This window comes from Dunckerocampus dactyliophorus, chromosome 4 (assembly GCF_027744805.1).
Source record: "Dunckerocampus dactyliophorus isolate RoL2022-P2 chromosome 4, RoL_Ddac_1.1, whole genome shotgun sequence".
Taxonomy (NCBI): Eukaryota; Metazoa; Chordata; class Actinopteri; order Syngnathiformes; family Syngnathidae; genus Dunckerocampus; species Dunckerocampus dactyliophorus.
In genome coordinates, this window is record NC_072822.1 from 7,790,690 (window position 1) to 7,809,242 (window position 18,553).

General features: G+C 37.2%; 3 protein-coding genes across 6 annotated transcripts; 1 reads left to right on the top strand and 2 right to left on the bottom strand.

Annotated features, from left to right (window-relative positions):
* Window positions 1–332: 332 nt before the first annotated feature.
* On the bottom strand, window positions 333–6,704 carry LOC129179690 (gamma-glutamyl hydrolase). 3 transcript variants are annotated; one of them, XR_008570034.1, is made up of 10 exons: window positions 6,189–6,691; window positions 5,592–5,706; window positions 5,457–5,507; window positions 5,305–5,389; window positions 5,050–5,188; window positions 2,829–2,935; window positions 2,637–2,730; window positions 2,415–2,552; window positions 1,726–1,958; window positions 333–653 (listed from the first exon to the last, which is right to left on the bottom strand). XR_008570034.1 is itself a non-coding variant. In XM_054773256.1 (9 exons), exons 1-9 carry the CDS (start codon window positions 6,298–6,300, stop codon window positions 1,840–1,842), a joined length of 957 nt encoding a protein of 318 aa, XP_054629231.1. In that variant the 5' UTR covers window positions 6,301–6,704; the 3' UTR covers window positions 333–1,839. The 3 variants fall into 3 exon arrangements, 2 of the variants coding, with proteins under 2 accessions (XP_054629231.1, XP_054629230.1); XM_054773256.1 differs by having other exon boundaries at window positions 333–1,958; window positions 2,829–2,932; window positions 6,189–6,704; XM_054773255.1 differs by having other exon boundaries at window positions 333–1,958.
* A 152-nt stretch (window positions 6,705–6,856) lies between these two features.
* nmrk1 (nicotinamide riboside kinase 1) lies at window positions 6,857–10,798 on the bottom strand. The gene is made up of 8 exons (XM_054773257.1): window positions 10,612–10,798; window positions 10,277–10,367; window positions 10,159–10,207; window positions 9,859–10,027; window positions 8,642–8,713; window positions 8,464–8,570; window positions 8,310–8,393; window positions 6,857–7,464 (listed from the first exon to the last, which is right to left on the bottom strand). The coding sequence occupies exons 1-8, from the start codon at window positions 10,638–10,640 to the stop codon at window positions 7,454–7,456; spliced, it is 612 nt and encodes a 203-aa protein (XP_054629232.1). The 5' UTR covers window positions 10,641–10,798; the 3' UTR covers window positions 6,857–7,453.
* A 541-nt stretch (window positions 10,799–11,339) lies between these two features.
* ostf1 (osteoclast stimulating factor 1) lies at window positions 11,340–17,997 on the top strand. Of its 2 annotated transcripts, XR_008570078.1 has the most exons (11): window positions 11,340–11,496; window positions 14,058–14,104; window positions 15,208–15,258; window positions 15,339–15,402; window positions 15,480–15,533; window positions 15,641–15,748; window positions 16,240–16,289; window positions 16,379–16,457; window positions 17,219–17,317; window positions 17,428–17,536; window positions 17,916–17,997. XR_008570078.1 is itself a non-coding variant. In XM_054773938.1 (10 exons), the coding sequence occupies exons 1-10, from the start codon at window positions 11,463–11,465 to the stop codon at window positions 17,484–17,486; spliced, it is 645 nt and encodes a 214-aa protein (XP_054629913.1). In that variant the 5' UTR covers window positions 11,340–11,462; the 3' UTR covers window positions 17,487–17,997. The 2 variants fall into 2 exon arrangements, 1 of the variants encoding a protein (XP_054629913.1); XM_054773938.1 differs by having other exon boundaries at window positions 17,428–17,997.
* Window positions 17,998–18,553: the final 556 nt, after the last annotated feature.

An 18,553-nucleotide genomic window follows, 5' to 3' on the forward strand; every position in this document is an offset into this window, starting at 1 on the left:
CTGTAATTGTTTCACAATGTGTAAAGCAGAGTGACTAATAATTGAGAGGCATATCAAATATTGGCATTTTTAGGGCTTTTGTGGGTGCGTTAATTATGTGGTTTTCCACCACTCTCAGGGGGTCTTGGACTGTAAGACCACGAATAGCTGAGATCAACTCTATATAATGTATATTTTAAGACTTGTTATTCTCTATTGTCTTACCTTTCTACCATTTCTGCACCCCCCCCCCAAAAAATATATTATATTATATATTATTTTACTGTGTTTGTCGCAACTGAGTGGGCTGGATCCCTCGATGCAGAGACAGTAGACAGCAGTGGATGCACAGAAGATCGTTTTATTCACGACACCACGTAGGCAAAAACAGAAGAAGTGCTCAATGAGTGGGAACAAAATATCACCGGCAAAAGACAAATAAAAGACAGCCGGGAGAAAAAGACCGAATGAGGGTGGCACCAGGAGGGAAAAGGCATAAGAGTTGCACATCAATATGATAGGCTTTGCCTTAGTAGCAGCAGAAACTGGATGATCTCAGGGAACTCTTAAGCAACGAACCTGCGCCTCACAATAGTGCACGCAGGATATAAGTAGAGAGTAGATGAAGAACAGGTGTGTGGTGTGGTGCCACCCAAGGCCGGAAACTCATTCATCTAAAAAAAAGGGAAACACAGGTGGAGATGAGATACTAAAATAAAGGCATAGAAAACAGAATGTGACAATGTTATCATTATTATCATCAGTACTATTACGGTCATCTCTCGCTACATCACGGTTTAAAAAAAGTTAATTAATTAATAAATGATTGCTGTTTCGTGATTGACTGTGGCCTATTAGTGGTCCAAAATATTGGAAGACAAGTTAATTGTGGTATGCTGTTCACTAGGCATCAGTAATGTTACATTGAAGAAACATTACCTTAGATTATATTACCTTAGCAATGCATGGAGTCAGCCATGGCATGTCCGACATGATAGAGTGAAACAAAGTTCTCCTCCCATTCCGTATAGAAGTGGTATGTTTTTGGCTTCTTACGTTGTCCTTCTTCTCCACTTCGTTTGAAACACTTTCTTAAGTTTAGCTTGCTATATGCTATGAGCGGCGGCCGTCTCTTATGTCCCTGCAGTGATTCCGTAGCCTGCGCAGTGTTGCGCAATGTAGTGTAAACAAAGAATAATAAGAGTGTAACAGTGACCATAGGGGTGCTACTTCATGTTTACAGGGCTCTAATAATGGTAAAAAACATATTTAGAAAGTCATAAACAGGTTTTCTATGCTCTAACTACAAAAAACATTGAATCCTACTTTGCAGAAATTCACTTATTACAGTTGGGTCTGGAACCAATAAACCGTGATAAACGAGGGATGACTGTATATGACAAATATAACGTTACTGTGCATGATACCTCATTGGTACAATAATAATATTACTATTATTACTAATAATAAACACTTTTATTATTATTACAACATATTAATAATTATTATTTTTAGCTTTTATTTGACCACATGATTTATTATGATACAGTGCTGTTCTGCTTCACTAGAAACTACAACTCCAATAATAAACCTTTTGTGAAATTAAATGAATAAAAAATGGGCATTATTATTATTTTTACATCATTGGATAGCATGAAATACAGTAAGAATGCTTTGACGGTAAATACATTGCAACCCATTTGATGGGTTTGATTATACCCATGCAAAAAACACAAAACAGACTACCTTAGCGTAACGGAGCATCACATCTTCAAAAAGACAGCTTGGTGACCTTGTGTGACTCGCTTGCCTTGTGTAATGTAACCCTTGCTATTGTCACAACAGTTCCGGCACAGCATTTTAGAAGAAATAGATTTGCTCATATCCGCTGAAGTTTCCAGCAAAAATGGGCGTGTAGTTGTAAATCAGCGCAAAGGGCTCCTCTTTAGAGTCATCAAAGTCATGCAAACTTTTCCTCCCTGAGAAGAAGAAGAAGAAGAAAAAAGCAGAAATAAGAGGCTTGTGATTTGATTAGAACACAACACATGCAGCCTCATTCTACCCCCTTTAAACAAATAAATACAATATTACTGACTTAAGAGCACCTGAGAAAGTCTTAGTTTTATAAATCTGCCAAAAGTCAGACCTTCACTTATTAGAGTGACCAATGTTACGTAGAAATGTGACTTGCAGCACACAAAGTCTGACTACCAGTTAGCTGTTTGCTTGTGTGTGTTTAAAAAAAAAGGTCACCACCTCATATAACAGACAACAAAAAGATTAATTGATACAAAGATTAAGTGCTAAAAACGTAATCGCTATTTTTTTTTAAAAGAAAGATGAATTTATGAGCAGATAAATCAATGCTACATGTAATTGTAAGTTGCAGCAGTTGTAGCAGTTAGCTGCTAGCTGGAATGTGTTTAAATGACAACCTTCATTGATGAAAAACTCTGCCAGGAGCAAAGACAGCTGGACGGCGCGAGGCGAGTGAGGAAAGTTCCATGTGCTGTCCCACTGAAAACGATTCACCTCCGGGTGCCACTGGACCCCGTAGAAGGGGTATCGCTTGCCTGCAGTTGCAATGAATTGATCTGTGCCTCAACACTTTTTTGCCCATACAATGTAACTGAGATGAAAAGTACTTTTTCGCAAACCTTCAATAGTTGAGAGAAAGCGAACTCCATTTTCAGCAATGTTTGTAGACATTACGCTGAAGAATCCTTGCAGCTTCTCATTTTGCTTGAAGGCCTGCAGGATGATAAATTAATCACAAGGAGATTAATCAGAGGATTTCTCAAATCAACAAAAGAAGTTGAATTTGCAGTGAGGGTGTTTTCTTAGCCTACCTTCACTGTGAGCCCATAGTGGTGAAAATTACCAGTGAGAGGTTCTCTTTGCAGGGCCTTCATTAGATCCGTAGGGAAGCCCTCAAACATCCTACTGGAGTAGGCTGCTGTGAAGAAAAAGAAAGGTCCTCAATTTAAGCTCAATTATTCTGTCTATTCATTCAACACCCCTGCACAGTCCAATGAGATCTCATGCAAGAGTTGTAGCACGTTGACGTTGATGCAGTGGAGTGCACTGCATCCAGAGACGTCTTTCTAATATCATGATTACCTGCAGCACCCATCAGGTGTTTTGCATACAGTAGAAACTGATTGAGGTTACGAGTACTGTCAGGCGAACTGATTGAGACGATTTTGAAAGACTGCTCATGAGTATTTTGTGTTGCATGTACATTGTTAAAGGTCTATTATTACAGTTGGTATCATATAGGGGTGTCAAGAGATCTCGCATGATTAAAACATGCTGAGATTTCTTGTTCAGAAAAAAACTGTCTCGTCTCGTGAGTTGTGTGTCTCGTTACACCCCTGGTATTATATACACCTCTTGATTTATCCATATATTTATTGATCTTATTCTTACGAGCATAAACGTATACATCATATATAATATTGATGATATTTTTCATGTTTATTCAAATTTAGAAACTTTCATTAACCTATTTATAAGCCTTGTCACTATTTATGAATACAAAATCTATAAACTTTAACAGTAATGTATTTAAACTTCTTTATCAATACAAATTCATACATGTTTATTCATATAGTTACATATGATGTATGATTAACTTTTAAAAGTGTTTTTATAGTTTTTATACCTTTTTTTGAATATATATATTTTAAAACATTTTAAAACTACCGTATTTATGCAGTATACACATTTACAAATTTTCATAATGATTGTAATAATGTTATTTATTTGAAAGCATTTTTATTATTTATTAATACAAATGTACAAACCTGTTTAAAAGTGTGTATTTAAATACACAAATCCGCTTCCTGGCATGATTTTATAAATATTTAAAAACGATTTAAATATATACAACCATAAAATAATACAAATATTTATAAATAAAAATGTTTCAAGTTTTTAAAAAAATATTATTTATTAAACTCTCTCATTATCATTTATCCTATCATATTTATTTATTTATACACAGTATAACTACATGAGAATACATATGTATCAACTTTTTTTGTAAAACTAGGTATTTATTCTCATAATTTTGCAAATGGATCAACTTTTAAAAAGAATTTAATTACTTACTTATTTGTTTGTTTAGTCGTAAACTTACTCTGATGTACATGTGTACCTAATGTGCTCAACAAGTGGACATTATTTGTTAGTGTAAGAATTGTGGCACATTTTTCTCCGCTGCCCCCAAGTGGTAGGATATAGCACAGCGACCCATAAACACATCCTGTACAGCCTATGTAGGTTTCCAAAGTGGGGTACGCCAATTTTAATGGGGGTACGTGAGTAAAAATTAAAAATAATTAGCGCCTAACACTCACAATTACGAGTGCAAGGAGAACGGAGAAGAAAGGAGACAGAGCATGAAGTTTTTCATTGCTCTGTGTGCATCATATGAACAAATAAGTAAGTTTGATGTTTATTTTGTGCATTAAGAGTCTTTAATCTTGAAGATTCATTTATATTGTGAAAATCTGTCACTGTGAGTGTGGATTGCCCCTAAAATGAGTCTTTATCTTTGGTTGTATATATATTTTTTTACTTTGAATACTGGTTTATCGTGATTGCTGAACATTCCCCCTCAATTTGGTAACAAATTAATATGCAGACTTAAACCATAGCCATCGTGAGTGGACAAAACAAGTGATGCAGTATACCCAAGCCATTCAAACGGAAGGGTGCAGACATCAGACTGGAATAAAAGATATGTAGGAAGTGGTTACTTATCTGTTTATCAGTGCTCATGTCAAATTTGATCAGAATGTGACCATGCAAAATGCACATTTTTGTCCCGGAATTACAACAAAATTAATTAAACAATTAGTTATGTTCAATATTTCAAGTTAATTAAGATCAGAAGGTGTATGTTTTTTAAGTGTGCAGGAGTAGGGGGTACATGGCTTCAGGTCAAAAGTCTGAAAGCGTATGCAACTGTACAAAGTTTGAGACGCACTGGTGTACATTATCCATCCTATCTACGTAGCATAATGCGTTATTAAATGAACATAATAACACAATAAAAGTGACAACCTGGTGTCAAGTTGAGAGGCAAGGCCACGTTCTCAGCTGTGGCCGTGGTCAACAGATTTTGCTCGGCAACCAGGACAGTGAGCAGCTGCATTCCCAAGCATGTACCCCAAATTGGGAAGAAGTCGCCAGCGTCATTGGCCTGAAACACACACACACACACACACTACTGTACTCATTTATTTGACCTGCAATGTTTGTTCTTGTTGTTTGTCATGGTACCGTATATAGTCAACTTTAAAGTTCCACAGCACAAACCTTCAGAGCAAGCTGATAAAATATCTTTGAGACCCTTGCAAAGTCAGATGTTTCCAAATCAACGGCTCCACCGATGAGAAGGAGGCTGTAACAGCAATCACAATTGATGTAAAGAATGTATGTAAACTATAACACAGTGTGTGGGTTCTTACCCATTGATCCTCCTGAAGATGTTTTCATACTCTGCAGTAGTAAGCGTCAATCTGTGCGAGGGTTAAATGAAAACATTGCTTTACATAACATGAAGGCGGCGTTCTTAAATGTTATTTTAATGGCTGAAAACTGACTTGATGGGCATAACTCTGCTTCCCGCAGACTCAATGTACTTGACATAGGAGGCAGGTATGTAGGTGCTCCCGTATGGTTTCATTGCTGCATCTGAAACTATCTGAGTCAAAATACCTGTGAGGACACAAGAGAGGCAGCACATGTGTCATTGCACAGTCTCAGCATTATTGGGTAAAATTACGTTATCCGCCAATTAACTGTGTTTTTGTATGGGGGTGAAAAGCGGGAAAAACCACAAACTAGGTAGGCCACAAAGTGCCACAGGAGAGGTGCAGCAGCTTGAAAAGACAATGAAAAATATATTTATAAAGTACCAGTCAGAAAAAATGTAGTTGCAGTTTGAGACACTCCTGGCCCAGATGTTTGCTTGGTCACTTGTTGCTAGGCAAACTTTACAAGGCTTACCAAAAACAGGAAGTCAGACAGACAAACACAAAAGAAGCATACTTTCACAAACAGAACTTGGTCACTAACAGAACAAATATTTAGTTTACTACTAATGTACTCCGTGTTACGTTTACAAAGCCTGGAAAAAAATAGTGCCATCTGCTGGATTTGAAATATTGCCGACTGAGCACTGCTACTACAGTACGTACCAACAACAGGTCTGTCATTGACAATGTTCTTCTTGAGCGGAGTCTGCTTCGTCAGATGAGGACCGAAACATCCACAGACAAAAAGTACACATACAAAGGAGCCCAATCTCATTTTGGATCTTTTTTTTGTCACTGATTAAAATAAATCCCTAAAAGTCCTTTTAGAGAGTCAACGTGTGAGAGACTGACCGAGACGGTCAGACTTTTGTGTGAAACGCGGAAGTGAGAAATGCACACGTGACAAGTCACACGCTCACAGGTACTTTTTCAATGAAGTATACTTTTCTCACAGGAAATTAATCTTTAGTAGACTTTTTTGTGTAATAATGACATCAGTTACATAATGTAATACAATAAATAAGCAATACGATTAATCATTTATTATTATTCATAACATAAAGTCTTACAATCCTCATGATTCAGAGGGGGTACATCCTTTATGTATTTTTATAGCTGTTAAATCACATTATTTTGATCGATCATATTCAAATAATAATATTACAAAAAAGGTGGTAAGGAACTGTTATATAACCAAAAAAGTCATAACATAACAAATGTAAATGTATTTTGTTAAAACAGTTTTTTACTGTATTATATTATATATATATATATATATATATATATATATATATATATATATTTTTTTTTTTACAATTTTACTCTTATAGTATTACAGAGACAGAATTAATATGACAGAGACAGAATTATTCTGACAACTTGATCACTTTTTGTTGTTTTCTTTTCTGTATGGGCCAGCACTGCCACCTTTTTAGACGTAATATTACGTATAACTTTACGCTAGTAATTGTACTGCTTTTTTTCAATATAATTTAACTTTATTCTCATAATAATATGACTTTTTCCTCCCACAAAAATACAACTTAATTTTTGTAATATTCCAACATTATTTAATTAAATATAAATTAATAATTTAATGACATTTTTCCTGTAATTTCCCTCTTTTTGTCTCATCAATCTGGCCCAATCAGACCTTTTGAATAAAACAAAGACACAAACATTTGAATAAAACAAAGACACAAACATTTAAGAGGCAAACAACAAAATGAGAAATAAGGTTAGCTAAAAACACACATTACATCTTCATATTCATGTCAGCTACTGCTATCTAAAAACACATTGTGACAAGTCACTTTGGTCCTTTTAGGTGCACGTTAATACAAGTAGGTCCAAGCGACTGACTCCATGGGAGCAGAGGTCCTCCAATTCACCAGGAGGTGAGGAAATACGATAAGAGGGCAGCATTTTCAGTCTGTATCTGTAAAGAAAATCAAACAATGGCTGGATTATGTTTAAAAATGTATGTATCATCACCTCATTTAGCATGGTTAATTGGTTCCAGACCTGAATGCGATAAGTGAATTTCCATGAAGTAGGATTCAATGTTAATAAATGGAACATTTTCGTAGTTAGAGCATAGAAAACTCGTTTATGAGTTTCTAAATATAACCTTTACCATTATTAGAGCCCTATAGACATGAAATAACACCCCTGTTGTTCCCTTTATACTCCTGTTATTCTTTGTGTGCACCACATTGCTCAACTGTAATGCGCAGGCAACGGGATCACTGCAGGGACACAAGAGACGGCCATGGCTTTAACAATTAGCAAGCTAGTGAGATAAGTAGTTAGCCCGTAATTTATTTACTGTATTCTAAATTGACCAAAGTGTTTAAAACGGAGTGGGGAAGAAGGACAAAGTAGCCAAAAACTTACAAATTTCACACGGAATGGGAGGAGAACTTATTTTTAGTCTATCATGTGGGACATGCCATGGCTGACTACAAGCAGTGTGATGGTAATCTAATTTCATGTTCCAATCATGAAACATTGCTGATGCCTAGTGGCCAGAATACTGCATACACCTTTGTCTTTCAGTATTTTTTGACTAATAATAAGCCACAGTAGACCACAAAATAGGGATCATTTATTAATAAATTCATTTTTGAACAACTGCGATAGAGCGAGGGACGGCTGTATACTTTATCCAGACAACTGGTGAATAGACAGTAATCTCGTTATATGCAAAAAGTGTTTCATTACAGAATAATCTGCCTTCCATAATTGAACATATGGATAAATGCAAATGTAGAGGGATCGTACCTTTGAGCCTCTTCATTTCGAGACAAACGTCTTGATACACAGTGGCCAGCAGCTCCTCCTTTGACTTGAGTCCATTCAGAAACACTGGCACATGAACAGGTGTTAAGATGCCACACAAATAGATATCTGAAAAACAAGAACCAAGGCTACATACAGATTCCCGTGGCCGTGCTCTCAATCTCCTGGCGGTTCTTCAGGTACATGGGCCACACGTGTCCATCAAAGTAGCCTGGAGGATCAGGTGGCTTGTACACCCTCAAACTGTGCAAGCAGAGAATGTTTAAATGTGAAAAGTTAAATCAAATAAGGAATGAAAAAGGGCTGAGTCTCACCTTCGTCTCTGCTTGCAGGTGTCATAAGGTATTTCCAGGAAGTACCTTTTGTCCATGAGCTCATTCAAAGCTCTACAAACAATACACAAACTCAAATTGGATACATATTACACACTATATCACAAACGTGAGTACAGTAGACAATAATGGCTGTGTGTTGAGTCATTTTCAGTGAATGGTAAATCTATGCTACCATACAAGCTGTACATTGACTGCTCTAAAATACACGCATTTTACCTCTATAGTATTGTCCAATGTGAAGCTATACTGTAATAAAAAAAAATGCTGAAATGTGACGGGTGTACTGCCACTACTGCTACTATTTACAGTGCAGCAGTGGTTCTCAATTATTTTCTGTCATGCCCTCACTGGGGGACAGACATGTTTTCGCGCCCCCGATTTCAAATATTATTGGGAAACTGATAATATCTATTTATTTATCAGACTGGACTCAAAACTGAAAGCAGCGAAATGCAACAAAATGAAGAGCAGTGAAGCAGACAAGCGTTTTCAAGAGTCCAGTTGTATGCTGAATACAACAAATTCATCCATGTTGGCAGGTCTGCACCAATATTGAAAGTCCTCCCTGCCTCTCACTGCAACCCATGGGGGCCCACCACACTATTTGAGAAGCACTGCAGTACAGCAACAAACACAAAAGTTTTATTTAGTTATTAGATTACATTATCTATTTCAAGGTGCCAAAACTTGTTACATTTCCCATTAAGTCATTTAAATGTCAAAATAGTTCATATAATTAATGAGTAAATAACAGGAAATTGGTCCTATTTCTAAAGCTGAAAAAAACCCTAATTATTTAATTGATTAAATGTTCCAGTTTTAGTTTTTGCGGCTGTAAAACATTGAATTTGATCAAAATAATATTAAACCCAAAATATTGGTTCATTAAAAACATCTTACGCTTAATATTTTTCCACAGAGATATTTTACTTTAAACATGATACAATAGGTGGGTATTCAATTGCATTTTATTGCAGCAAATTTGAATTTATTAATCAAATGAATTAACGGAAATATATAAATATTGAGAATACATTGCATTTTTATAGGGCTTTTCTAGGTACTCAAAGATGCTGAACCATAAGTAAAAAAGTTTAATTGTGTTTATTGTATCTATTTTTACAGGTGTGTTCACTTTCTATAATCACTGTACGCAGAAAATCAATCCAAAAGTCATGATTGGTGTCCTTGCTTACCTATGATTGAATATGAGGAAGCCTTCCACAATCAGCACAAACACGTCATCTGGTGACGATGGCGTCATCTTCTCTGGAGCCAGATGTGCTTTCCTGAGGACGGTCTTGGGATCTCTTTGCCAGGCGTCAACCTCGCTCATCATGCTGTCCATGTGGAGAGCATCAAGTGCTTGATGACATCACAGGAACATATTCTAATTTACTTTGCATCGGGCGTTATTTAGATATTTTCATACACTACGTATCTGTGCACCATAAGCGGTTTCATCGAGCGTATTGTGTAAACACAAGTATTCTTACTGTCATACTGCTTGAAGCCGTTACCGTCCACTGGTACCACCGAATCATCCTGGACCAAAGTCACTATGAGCAAGTTTTCACTGTACTTATGATGATGTGAGGAGGAAAAGCATCTTACCTTAAAGAATGAATCCTGTGCAATGATGCAGCTGTTGGGGATCTTCTCCTTTAGACTTTTGGAAAGAGTGGATTTTCCTCCATTGGTCATCCTGAAGGAGAAAAAGCACAAAACTAATGCAAAAAAAGTCAACACACTTGTTTAGTTGCTATGCATTCAACCACATGCTTGTCACATGCTGCTGTGATCTAATTGTCCCATGTAACTCTTTTTCCTTCAGTATCCCCAACATTTTCTCATGTAAACTTTGACATAACTATTTCTTCCACCAATAATAAATATATACCGGAAAACTGGCAATTTTTGCACACAAACGTCGACACATTCGTACTTACCCACCCACTCCCACAATTAGTCTTTTCATCTCGTCGTACAAAGGCCTCTAGGGTCGTCAAACATAACCTCTCTGTGCTAAAAAGTTACATAAATAGCTCATAAATTGCACATGTATACACTACGAGAGCAGAGGAGTTTAGTATGCAGCAATACAGTTAAGTGCATTGGCATATGCACTCAGTCATGTGTTTCCGCCTTTCGATTCTCCCGATTGGCTGGCTTGGATGTGACGTCACGGTGAGGCAATCTGTGCAAATAATACTATTACATTTTTTCATCACATCTTTTATATATTTTAGCTCATTTAAAATATATTAGTATTAGAAGTAAATACTATTTGTGCTCAAGACATTTTATATTTTGGTGGTTGTCCCCGAAAATAAAAACAACACATCTACACGTACATAAATTCAAATCAACAGCGCCCGAAATTATTATCTTTTTAAAGTCATATTTTTAAAATACAGGTGTTTTGGATTGCAAGTGCATGAATGAAAAACAGTGACGTAAATATATGTAGAAAAATCTAAATTTTTCTTGGAGATTAATAAAATATCTATCCAAAAAAAACTAAATAATGTATGACAGCAATAAAGTTTTTATAAATATATATGAGTGTCGTTACAACCGAGAAAGCCCAATGTTTACATTATTAGTTATCATTAGTAAATGCTGATAGCGTAGCTTTTGCTCATGCGCAGAGCAGCACTTCCGTGTTGCTCGCGGCAGGAGCTCCTACTTCCTCATTGGGGGGCTGATGAAAACCTAACTGCTGTCAAGCCCAGGAAACTTTTTTTTCTTTACTTGCGCTTCAAGTGCGTTTAATTTCATTCCACTTTTATACTCGCAAATGTCCAAGCCTCCTCCCAAGCCGGCCAAGCCAGGTAAGCTCAACTTTTATGTGGACTTTTTGTTCCGATGTCGCCGAAAGTAGCAAAGGTAAGAACACCTTGCTAGCTAGCTAACGCTTTGAGGTTTGTGGGCGGACTATCTTGGAGAGGGAATGCTGCAAAACGAATAAATGTGTTGATATGAGTTGACATTTTAAAGGAAATGGAAAATATGCTTGGAGACGTTGTTAACACCTTCCAGGATTTAATGGACCGTAGCAAAATGAGGAAAATGACCATGATGATAAAGCTGTTGTAAACAGTCAGCAGGCCTCTCTGATTTCCCTATTTTGCTTGCGTTTGAGGTCAAGAGGTTAAAATGTGACGACTTTCCGAAAGGTCCGTACCATATCTGAATTATAACCTGCCCTTTATGTTAAGTTGTTAGTACACATTCTAACAAGGATAATATATCGTACAGTTTTGTTTTCTGATATGTACCTCTTGACCAACGAGGAGTATATCTTTTTTTTTTATAGTTTTGCATACTGATGGTCTTTCCAGGTTAACGTTGCGACGCATTCTCAATGACGTAACAGAATTGTTACATTCGTGGTTTCATTTGCATTAAAGCAACATGGCGGCGATATGGTGCATTCGAGGATGGTGGGAAGTTAGAAATATCACACAAATTCAGCTAAAAACGTAAACAAAAACATGGCTGACAACCATTATAAGATAGTATTTGCTTTGTTTTTGAATGGATAATTTGGCAGTCAACAGTCCTGACAAACGAACCTATTTTTTGACAGTCTTTGGCCATTTTGTAATTTGATTATTAGTAATGAACTTTTTAAGGAATATGTTCACAGCCAAAAACATGCATGTTAGGTTAATTGGTGACTCTAAGTTGTCCATAGGTATGAATGTGAGTGTGAATGATTGTTTGTCTATATGTGCCCTGCCATTGGCTGGTGCCCAGTCCAGGGTGTACCCCGCCTGTCGCCCGAAGTCAGCTAGGATAGGCTCCAGCATGCCCCCGCAACCCTAAAAGAGGAGAAGCGGGATAGAAAATGGTGTGGGTCGCCTAGTGGTGAGCACGACATCCTCACAGTGGGTTCAAATCACTATGTGGAGTTTGCATGTTCGCGGGTTTTCTCCGGGTACTCCAGCCTCCTCCCACTTGCAAAAAACATGCATGTTAGACTAATTTGAGACTCAAAATTGTCCATAGGTGTGAATGTGAGTGTGAATTGTTGTTAGTCTATTATGTGCCCTGCAATTACCCTGTGTATTCACCCCTCTCTGCTCTATAACCTGGGATAGGCTTCAGCACACCCACAACCCTGTTGGGGACAAGCATTACAGAAAATGGATGGTTGGAATTTAAAAATGATCATGCAGCACTTGAATTGTTGTTAAAAAGCTACTTTGTGCCAGTAAATGTAACCAGTTTGCTATAGTATGGCAGTACACAATAGTGTTAAAACTGCTGGAAAAATAACATGAAGCAGAAGTGCCCAAAATATATTTTGTAAATATAGCCATTGCGTAATCTGTGATGCATAGTTCTACAGAAAAATGGTTCTGTTTTTCCAAGCACTGCTGTGTGCATCATGTTCAGATTGGATCAGGGGGTGTAGGGAGTCATGGATTTTGGATGGACACTGATGGAAAATGTTCTTATGAAGTCATCTGGATGCGGAATTGCCTCGTGTGTGGATTTTTAAGACTGGCTTGTATATTTAAAAAACTGCCATTTGTAATGCTTTAACGGGTAGTGTGTTACAGTGGGCGTGTCCCAGCAGATGGACGGCCGCTTTGTTTGACTTTTAATGATCTATGTGTAGGGAAACTATCATAGAGGATTCCGTGTGTGTGTATTGCTTTGTTTGTCTAATTGTTTAGCTGAGAAATATCACCTCAAGCCTTTTTAGTGGTTTATTTTACGGTATTTGCATAGAACAGATTTTATTCACTTTGTTGCAGCTGTCAGTCAAAACCTGGGGCATTATTATCATTGTAAAGGCAGAATTTTTGTTATGCATGTATTGGATGTTGCAGCATTGCCTCCCTTGCCATTGAGTGAGAATTTAAGAACCGTGGACATGTCAGCACACTGTGTGTATTCAGAGCGACATGACCGGGCCTGTGTAATAGAAGTGCACAGAGCTGAGTCTTGTTTGATGACCTAGACTCCCTTCCACCCCCTAAAACACTGCAACAGTGTCAAGACTAGTGTCTAACACACACACACACAAGACAGCCAAAGAACAAGCCAGCATTCAAACATGCAAATACATTTAAAAGAGTAATTTCAGCTCTTACATAATCTATGAAGTGTAATTTAAAGGCTGCAAAAACATTGTGCAGATACCAGCCGTGCAGCCAGCACCCGAGGGCGAGGAGCTGCAGACAACTCATGCAAGGACCTGCTGACACTGCCTGTATAAACACCTCTGCATGCTAGCTGCTTTCAAACAAGTGCTGCCGCATTGCATCCAGTCTACGTGTACAATTACAAAATGGCCCGTTTAAAAGTGCATTTCGCGCTAGTGTGGATTTTCTCTGTTTGTCAATGTTTAGTCAACCAGCAGTCATTTGTTGTCTTTCAGGCCAAGTCAAGGTGTTCAGAGCCGAGTACACCTTTGACCCCAGAACGGTAAGAGACATTTTTTTTATTCTGTAATTGTTTATTAGCAGCATTGCATCGGAGTATTTCCAAGATCTGTTGTTTCCAAATGTCTTTGTGGTGAAGGAAGTGCATTTAAAAGAAATGATTCAAAATGTGCTAATTATAACTGCAACATTTATTGACCTACACCACAAGATAACATTTGAAGAAATGGCCGTGAAAAATACTTTTAGGCTAGGACTAATCATTTGACATGGTTCTGGGTTTCCCCTAAGGTTTTTTTTAAGCTGTGGTGGCGGGCTACATGGGAGGGTGGACTGCCGCCGCTGTATCATGCCGCTGCTGCGTCTGGAATTTTTTAAATGAGTTATTTATTTATTTATTAACTTATTTAACTTTTCTCAACAACTTGCAGAACATGAACCAAGAACATTGCAAAACTGTTAATTTAATGGCAAAGTTGCTGAGTTAAATGTTATTAAATGTTATTCTAATGTTCAGTGAAACATAATCTTACAGTAACATTACTGACACCTAATGATCAATGTACATGTCACAATTTGAATGCATCTTCTTAATGCCTTTTATCTGTATTTTAGTTAATTTAGCCATTTTTGTGCTTGAAAATTCTTAATTTAGGCAAAAAACTCCCATAAAATTTGCATAAATAAGCATATTTTACAATGAATACTGGGCCATAGTCAACAACAAAACAGCATGATGTATTAATTAACCGTGATAGAGTAAAGACGCAAAGTTTTAACCGCAATGTGGCGCCAATACACAGGTAGTTACATGACACCAGTGTCATTATATGGTTTGTCACGTGTTTTCAATGGAAAGATAGAATGGTGTTTTTCATTTTTTGTTGGTTTTTTTTTTTAAAGTGGTTAACATATTTTTACACTTAGGAATGTTGCAGTATAATGGTTGCTTTTACATTTTTCTAATAACAGTGATGAACTTATTTTGGTGACTTGTGTAATTAATGACGGGTCCAGTTTGACCCTGGAACAGATTATTTCCGTGAATGTAATGTTCATGCAATGTAATAAGTAGAAGATAATGGTGTAACCGGAGCAAATCCCCAACAAGCAGTTGGTTGAAGCATTCAGTTGTGTGTGTTGCAGCCAGACGAACTTTACTTTGAAGAAGGAGACATCCTCTACATCTCTGACACAGTAAGTAAGTAAAAGTTTGCATTTCTTGCTGCGAGATGTAAAAAAAAAAAAAAAAAAAAAAACTTTCCTGTTTCCCTCAGAGTGATTGTAACTGGTGGAAAGGAACATGCAGAGGGAGGACGGGACTTATTCCACGCAACTATGGTCAGTAGAAAAGGACAAATCATGGTCGTGCTCATCAGTGCATCTCTAAACAAAACACTTGGCTCGGTTGTTTTCAGTGACGGAACAGGCAGAGTGTATCCACCATCCCATGCACGAAGCTGCTAAACGAGGTGTGACTGCTTCTCTCTTCAATTCTGTTTATGTTTAAGCTGTTCCCAGCTGCTCACGTGTGTGTGTGTGTGTGTGTGTGTGTGTGTGTGTGTGTTCATTCCATCAGGGAATCTTAGCTGGCTGAGGGAATGTGTGGAGAACAAGGTGGGAATCAACGGCTTGGACAAAGCAGGAAACACTGCCCTCTACTGGGGATGTCACGGAGGACATAAAGGTAATCATTGTTAGATCTTCACTTGTTTATTAGATAAAGTGACAATATGTAAAAAACGTACCTTTTGAGATAGCTTTAAAGTCATGCTGATGGTACACTGGCTTGTAGTAAAGAAACTACAGTGTGTCCGTCATTGCCGTTGTGCCCCATGATCATCTATTTTAGTGGGACAGATATATAACTGGTGGACCGCCAGGACACACTCGTGTCAAGAGTCGATGCATCTTACTGTCAACTGTCCCACTGTATCACATGTACAATGTACACCTTAATGTGCGTCTTAATATTACCCTATTAAGACCACAAATGAAACAAAGTAAGTGAATAAATGTCTTGCAATTGATGTGAAACGGATGGGGGGTAGGATTAAATAAGCTTTGCTTCTTCCTACTCCTTTTGGACATGTGAAAATGTGAATTGTACCATGCGATGTATTTCATTTAACTTGTATGCTTGTTCAAGTAAATTAAACCATTACCATACTCGAACAGATGTAGTGGAGCTGCTACTCAACCAGCCCAACATTGAGCTCAACCAACAGGTGAGGGCAATAACGAAACGCGTCACAATTAAAGCCAAGAAAAAAATATGGTCATTGAGAGGATTGCATGTTCATTTTTATTGTCCTAGAATAAGCTTGGGGACACCCCTCTGCACGCTGCCGCCTGGAAGGGTTATTCTGATATTGTGGAGATGTTGCTGAACAAGAGTGAGTATCTACATCTTCAAGTATGGAGTTTTTATTGTTTTTAGCGCCGTAGAAAACATTATTGATCCCGCCCACCACCACTTTGTTATGTGACTTTCCTTTTCAAATCAGTTATTAGTTATTAATCAGTTATTATTCAAAATTTAACAAATTAATGGACAATTAAAAAAAAAATCACTTCATTCATTAAAAAAAAAATCACTTCATTCACTCATATTTTAACATGTTATTTGGATTTGATGCAAAAAAGAAAACTGCAACTGCAGAGAATGCCAGGCATCTCTTTGGCCTTACCTGTGCAAATGCATATTTATAATTATATCAAATAATATTCTTTACATGCAAATAAATAATACTGTCATGTTTATTAAATAAAAATGTTTGTAAAAAATATTTTCTTATTAATTTAGGTTTTCAAAAGCCCCTAATTCTGTTGCACCTTTCCTTCACTGTAAATGTGGGTAGGTTAGACGGAAGCTGCATGTATTAACCATATATGGAAGGAGGTAACCGAACTGTAGGAGTACAGCGATATAAAGCGCATATAATCATGTATTCATTTCATGACGCCATGATGTACATCTGACGTTGCAAGTTTACAAACTAACTGATAGTAGCGTCTCCTCTTTTAGATACAAATACATGTTTTTTAGTCGTTGTTAGACAATAAGTTACATTATTGGTGGGCAAATAGGGTCCAATTAAAAAGATGCCCGCGCAAGTGTAGGAGAGATGAGAAAATAAGCATGTTTTGATTTCAGATGCGAAGACAGACATCAGGAACAACGAGAACAAGCTGGCTGCGGAGATGGCCACCAACGATCTCTGTGCCACGCTTCTCAAGAAGAAGCTGGCAAGCAGTAAGTCCAGCTGCCACTAGAGGGCGACCTTGGTTTTTACAACGGACTGCCTCAACCTTTTTGAACACCCCTGAGCATGTGAAATGTATTCTTTCCCGCTTTTTCCTCAGGCGTCACCCGCACGCAAAGCCACGCTGAGGAGTATTTGGACGACGAGGACTCGGACTGAGGAACCCGGAGGGGTTTTATCAAAGACTTCAGATGGACCTTGTTGCCCTGGTGGGTTGTTACAGTAACTCTATTTGAATTTCTTTTGTCTTAAATCCCCTCAGCACCACAGCAGTGCAAACATTAAATAAAATTGTCCCTCAGGGACCAAAAGTCACACTCCACCTAGTTGGTGCTGCTAGTGAGTCAGACGGGTAACATTTGCTGCACCCTTTCTTTGATTTGTCTGTATCTTCATTAAAAAAATCTGCATAGTCATGAAACATTTCCACTGACTATCTTCCATCACGTTCTGCCTTATAAAGAAATCATGTAAAATACTTTTGATGGCTTAAGTGCCCATCTTGGGAGAAACTTCTTGCTGCTTCATGACAAATGTTTGGAAAAAGGTCTCTTATATATGTCAAACTGTTGTTTTGTTTGTTTGCAGGTGTGACCATATATTTTCTTTCCATAACATTGACTTGTTCTTTCTACCTGCTTCTATCTGCAATTAAAGAGTTTTAACATAATAGTTTTTGCTTTTTTATTTGACAATGTGTAAAAGAATGCGAAATGGGGGATTTTACAGTGTGTTTTTATTTCAGCGAGTTGCTCCAAGACACACACACACACACACACACACACACACACACACTAATGATCAAAATCTTAAGACCAGTTGAAAAATTGCTAGAATTTGCATTTTGCACATTTGGATCTTAATGAGGTTTTAAGTAGAGCTATAATATTTCTATTAAGAATTAAAATTAATAGTCAAGGAAAGTTGTAATATATAAAAAAAAAAAGCCACAACATTTTGAGGAAAAAGTCCTGATATTACAAAAATAAAAATGTAACATTTAGAGTTGTTTTGAGAATTGTAAAAAGTCTTATGGTGAGGAATTGACAAAAAGTTGCAACCCTACAAAAAAAGTTTAGGAAAAAGTCGTAATATTATGAAAATAAAAAGTTCAAGCCCCAACCTTACCAGAAAAGTTGTCTGAGAAAAGAAGGTATGAGATAAAAAAAAAATTAAGTAAATTTTGAGAGTCATTAAAACTCTAAGCCATATCATTGAGAAATAGT

Bases quoted from the DNA above. Each gene is read 5' to 3' on its own strand.
- ostf1 (XM_054773938.1), top strand. From the start codon at position 11,463: ATGTCCAAGCCTCCTCCCAAGCCGGCCAAGCCAG. The intron at 16,290-16,378 runs GTGAGGGCAATA...TTATTGTCCTAG, and splicing joins ACATTGAGCTCAACCAACAG to AATAAGCTTGGGGACACCCC. The intron at 17,318-17,427 runs GTAAGTCCAGCT...CTTTTTCCTCAG, and splicing joins CAAGAAGAAGCTGGCAAGCA to GCGTCACCCGCACGCAAAGC.
- LOC129179690 (XM_054773255.1), bottom strand. From the start codon at position 6,300: ATGAGATTGGGCTCCTTTGTATGTGTACTTTTTGTCTGTGGATGTTTC. The intron at 2,731-2,828 runs GTAGGCTAAGAA...ATCATCCTGCAG, and splicing joins ACTATGGGCTCACAGTGAAG to GCCTTCAAGCAAAATGAGAA. The intron at 1,959-2,414 runs GTTGTCATTTAA...TCTTCTTCTCAG, and splicing joins AGAGTTTTTCATCAATGAAG to GGAGGAAAAGTTTGCATGAC.
- nmrk1 (XM_054773257.1), bottom strand. From the start codon at position 10,640: ATGAAAAGACTAATTGTGGGAGTGGGTGG. The intron at 10,028-10,158 runs GTAAGAATACTT...GATGTCATCAAG, and splicing joins CGGCTTCAAGCAGTATGACA to CACTTGATGCTCTCCACATG. The intron at 8,714-9,858 runs GTAAGCAAGGAC...TATTGTTTGTAG, and splicing joins TTCCTCATATTCAATCATAG to AGCTTTGAATGAGCTCATGG.